The sequence below is a fragment of the Perca fluviatilis genome, chromosome 24 (assembly GCF_010015445.1).
Source record: "Perca fluviatilis chromosome 24, GENO_Pfluv_1.0, whole genome shotgun sequence".
NCBI lineage: Eukaryota > Metazoa > Chordata > Actinopteri > Perciformes > Percidae > Perca > Perca fluviatilis.
Genome location: NC_053135.1, coordinates 194,748 through 199,747, shown reverse-complemented (window position 1 = coordinate 199,747; position 5,000 = coordinate 194,748). Strand labels below are relative to the sequence as shown.

Below are 5,000 nucleotides of genomic sequence, written 5' to 3'. Positions count from 1 at the left end.
CTCTGTGTCCCATATATTTGACACCACAAACATAAAAACCACATCAATGTGTTCGCTAGACCTTTATCTTTCTTGTGATGATACTGTTATTGCTGTTTGGACCCACGGTTTTTGAATTACAGAACAAACTCAAGAGGTATAATTATCATTAAATGGACATGTTTGACCCATGGAAGACACTGTCTCCCCTTCCCTCCTCTACTCCCTCATTGTGGAAATCACCATAGCAACAACTTCACACCCTCACACACACCTATCATGGAGACTCTTTACTCTAGGCCATGTTGTCCTCTCTTTACAGGACATGTCAAACAGCAGATTTACTGTTAGCCAGTGTTAATTGAATGTGCACCAATTACTAAGCACACTGTCAAAATTTCCTGTGGAATTTTCTAGTTTAAACTTATTACTTCCATACCTCCTGTGGTTCCAGACCAGGGCGCGTGGCGGCCGACTCTGTCCCAGCTACGGTGCTCTCCGCTGGGCTCCGGCACCGGCAACGTTACCCCGGGCTGCTGGAGCTCCGCGGACTTCAACAACCAATCGCCTGCCGAAGATTTCTCCGGCTCGCAGTTCTTCTTCCACGACAGTTACCATGACAACTACGCCTCGCAGCAGCCCTTCTGCAGCCCGACCACGCCCGGCCCGAGTCCTCATTACCCACAAACCCCGGCGGTCTGCAGCCCCGGCTCTCAGATGCATCCCAGTCAAGAGAGAATGGAGTTTCCCGCTCAACCGTCCAGGCAAACGCTCAGCTGCTGTTTCCACGACTACGACGGTTACCCGGTGACCTCTGACCCGGCTCAGACAACCAATCAGGGCCAGGATGTCACCGGCGCTGCCCGAGCTCCAAGCCTCGCCGCCGGGCCGAGCCTGAGAGACGAGAGCGGAGGAGGAGAAGATACACAGAAAGAATTCAAAGTTAGTACTTTTTCTTGTGTGTCTGTGTGTGTGTGTGTGTGTGTGTGTGTGTGTGTGTGTAGTTGTCTCTGTGTGTCTCTGTGTGTGTGTGTGTCTGTATGTGTGTGTGTGTTTGTGTGTCTGTGTGTGTGTGTGGGGTGTCTCTGTGTGTGTGTGTGGGTGTCTGTGTGTGTGTGTTGGTGTGTCTGTGTGTCTGTCCGTGTGTCTGTGAGTGTGTGTGGGTGTCTCTGTGTGTGTGTCTGTTTCTGTCTGTGTGTGTCTGTGTGTGTGTGTTAGTACTTTTTAGCAGGTGTAATATTAATTGTTAACGTGTTAATTTGAAAATGAGTGAGTCGAGATATTATGTAAATAAGGGAAAACATAAAAAAGTAAATAAAGTAGGTCAGTGTATGAATGAGTTTGTAATAAGTAGAGAAGTGTGTCAATAAGTAAATAAGGTAACTAATGAAAAGCTCCAATAAACAAACAATATGTTATAATATCAACTTATTGTTAATTGTTATTTTATTTTCTGTTTATTTTCAGATGAAACAACCTGAAAACATCTCGAGGTAACTGAAGGGCTTTCAATTACTCATCATTATCAATTACCTAATATAATCTTCTAATGGGGGTGTGTGTGTGTCCGTGTCTGTGTGTGTGTGTGTGTGTGTGTATGTGTACGTGTGTGTCTGTGTGTGTGTGTGTCTGTGTTTGTGTCTCTGTGTATGTGTGTGTGTACGTGCGTGCGTGCATGTGTGTGTCTTTATGTATGTGTGTGTGTTTGTCTCTCTGTGTTTGTGTGTCTGTGTATGTGTACGTACGTGTGTGCATGTGTGTCTGTGTGTGTCTGTGTGTATATGTGTGTGTCTGTGTGTGTGTGTGTGTCTGTGTGTGTGTGTATGTGTGTGTATGTGTGTGTTGTGTGTGTGTGTGTGTGTGTGTGTGTGTGTGTGTGTGTATGTGTGTGTGTGTGTGTGTGTGTGTTTTACAGGCTGCTGTGTACCGTGTGTAAGCGTGACTTCAGGAGTCTTCCAGCGTTAAACGGTCACATGCGTTGCCACAGCGCATCCAGACCTGCCACATGTTTGAACAAGGTCCACACACACACACACACACACACACACACACACACACACACACACACACACACACACACACACACACACACACACACAACCACAAACACACACACACACACAAAAATGCTATTGATACTTTGTAATACAGTGAATTGATGGTGATTTCGGGTCTGTTTCATGTTAAACTAAAAGGATCTTACTCTTTAACTAAAAGGTCTATCTCTGTAGGGATCCATCCCATAATGTTGTCACACACTTAGAACCAAATTTTTGTTTCCAGAGTGAAGACTCTTCTGCACCGGTCCAACCGTGCGTCTCCATAGTGATGCCCGTCTCCGTGCCCGTCCAATCCAGAGGCCGGCCCAAGGCGTGCAGGGGGGGGCAGAAGAGATGCAGTCGCCCCTCTCCAGCCACCGGAGGCGCTGTGCTGCTCTACCGCAGCCTGCTGCACCCAGAAGAAGAGGAAGCAAGGGATGGAGTGGTTGCCGGGATACACTACACCCCCCCACCCATGCTTTGCCCCCTGAGGGCGGGGCCAGGGCTGTACTGCTCCCTCGCCACTGGGAGGCAGCAGAGAGTGCAGACTGTGCAGCTTCACAACGCACACGGTAAGTAGGGGAGTTTCTCTCAGTCAGTGTATAGAGCCAGCATATCTCCACCAGACTCCATGTAAATAATCAGGACTTTTAGCATGTATAGAGCCAGCATATTTCCACCAGACTCCATGTAAATAATCAGGACTTTTAGCATGTATAGAGGCAGCATATCTCCACCAGACTCCATGTAAATAATCAGGACTTTTAGCATGTATAGAGGCAGCATATCTCCACCAGACTCCATGTAAATAATCAGGACTTTTAGCGTGTATAGAGGCAGCATATCTCCACCAGACTCCATGTAAATAATCAGGACTTTTAGCATGTATAGAGGCAACATATCTCCACCAGACTCCATGTAAATAATCAGGACTTTTAGCGCGTATAGAGCCAGCATATCTCCACCAGACTACATGTAAATAATCAGGACTTTTAGTGTGTATAGAGCCAGCATATCTCCACCAGACTCCATGTAAATAATCAGGACTTTTAGCGTGTATAGAGCCAGCATATCTCCACATGTAAATGGGTGAATTAAGGGTTTATTTCAACCAAACCAGAGTGGTGATTGTTGGAACAGTGGAAAGATGAACCAAGACGGCTTTTGGTAGTTTTATTTAGCTTCTGTCCACTTTGAATGAAGTGTGTTTTACGATGATAAAAGTCCTGATTATTTACATGGAGTCTGGTAGAGTTTGGTGATGGTGATTTCAGGGGTTGTTTCATGTTAAACAAAAAGGATCTTACTCTTTGATGTTGAACTTTGTGTCTGTGATTGACAGATGGATTTAATGATGGTGTTGCCATGGAGACAGCCTCCCCTCCCTCCGAGACACTCACCAACAAGCCGTGAGTAAACGTTAGTGTATTTTAGGATGACTTTTATCCGAGATCACCTTTTTTAACTCTGAGCTGTCAATCACAGGCGGATCAATGAGGGGCGGGACTTCCAGGCTGAAATCCCGGCTCTACGAGACCGGAAACACGCGGCCTCCGACTCCCACAATGCACTGCTTGTGTGGACGCAGTGGGATGAGCTGGAGCGGCCTGTCAATCAACACAGAGGTAGACACACACATATTCAAAACAATGTGGAGTTCAGCTGTTTTGGGAGTTTTTTTCAGTGTGTGTGTGTTTGTCTCTGTCCGTTTGTGTGTGTGTGTGTGAGTGTGTGTGTCTGTGTATTTGTGTGTGTGTGTGTGTGTCTCTGTCTGTGTGTGTGTGTGTCTCTGTTTGTGTGTGTGTGTGTGTGTCTCTGTTTGTGTCTGTTTGTGTGTGTGTGTCTGTATGTGTGTGTCTCTGTTTGGGTGCGTGTTTGTGTGTCTGTGTTTGTGTCTGTGTTTGTGTGTGCGTGTGTGTGTCTGTGTGTGTGTCTGTTTGTTTATGTGTATTTGTGTGTGTGTTTGTGTGCATGTGTGTTTGTGTGTGTGTCTCTGTGTGTCTGTGTTTGTGTGTGTCTAAGTCTGTTTGTGTCTGTTTGTGTGCGCGTTTGTGTGTCTGTGTTTGTGTCTGTGTTTGTGTGTGTGTGTGTGTGTGTGTCTGTGTTTGTGTCTGTGTTTGTGTGTGTGTGTGTGTGTGTGTCTGTGTGTGTCTCTGTTTGTGTGTGTATTTGTGTGTGTTTGTGTACATGTGTGTTTGTGTGCGTGTCTCTGTGTGTCTGTGTGTGTCTCTGTTTGTGTGTGTCTAAGTCTGTTTGTGTCTCTGTTTGTGTGTCTGTGTGTGTTTATTCCAACATTATTGCTAGTTTTTCAAAAAATTCTCAAATTTCTAATTATTTTGGGTTTGTTTTGTTGTTATCTTCAACCTTTCTTTACTCATTTAGACTAACATTAGCCTATCCTGCCTATCCTGCCTATCCTGCCGCGGGCTGGCCCTGACAATATTCTCATTTTCGTAATAATCCTGATTATCTTTGGACGTTTACGGTTTGATTGACACCTGGTTTTGTTCCAGTTGAAGCTCTGTTGACGATGGCTCGCTCCAGCGTGCTGCCAGGGGGCGGGACCAGCCCAGAGACTGCCCTCCACATCCTATCAGAGTTCAGAGGGGACTTCCTGGTAAAATCTTATTGGCTGTTTCTCCAAAAACTGTGATATGGGAACAGAAGTGTGAACATTTAGGAAAAAAAACATAACAACACACCATAGGCGCCGATACCGTGAGCACCCACTGAGCCCCCACATGTGCCAGACTGCCAGTAGGCTACATTCATTTAAAATTAAACATTGCAATTGGTGCTAAGTGGAGCATCTGTCATAATGTGATTGGTTATGTCGCTGTCAGTCCCCTGCTCCATATCCTATCCACCAATCACAGCGTCTCTTGGATGAAAACACCTCCATCTCCCCACAGTGTGTGCATGTGCATTAGGTAATCAGAGTGAGAATTAAATGGACAGATTTGTTATGAAAAAAGCAAAACC

The 5,000-nt window shown here is 45.8% G+C and overlaps 1 protein-coding gene across 4 annotated transcripts in view; it reads left to right on the top strand.

Annotated features, from left to right (window-relative positions):
• LOC120554685 (transcriptional-regulating factor 1-like) overlaps window positions 1-5,000 on the top strand; it is a 17,697-nt gene that overhangs the window by 3,789 nt on the left and 8,908 nt on the right. For 3 of the 4 annotated variants that reach the window (XM_039793698.1, XM_039793697.1, XM_039793699.1), the window contains 7 exons: window positions 434-921; window positions 1,447-1,472; window positions 1,895-1,997; window positions 2,263-2,590; window positions 3,361-3,427; window positions 3,504-3,643; window positions 4,532-4,635. In XM_039793698.1, coding sequence (XP_039649632.1) covers window positions 434-921; window positions 1,447-1,472; window positions 1,895-1,997; window positions 2,263-2,590; window positions 3,361-3,427; window positions 3,504-3,643; window positions 4,532-4,635 — 1,256 coding nt within the window. The remainder of the gene's footprint in view (window positions 1-433; window positions 922-1,446; window positions 1,473-1,894; window positions 1,998-2,262; window positions 2,591-3,360; window positions 3,428-3,503; window positions 3,644-4,531; window positions 4,636-5,000) is intronic. The other variant, XM_039793700.1, reaches the window with a different exon arrangement.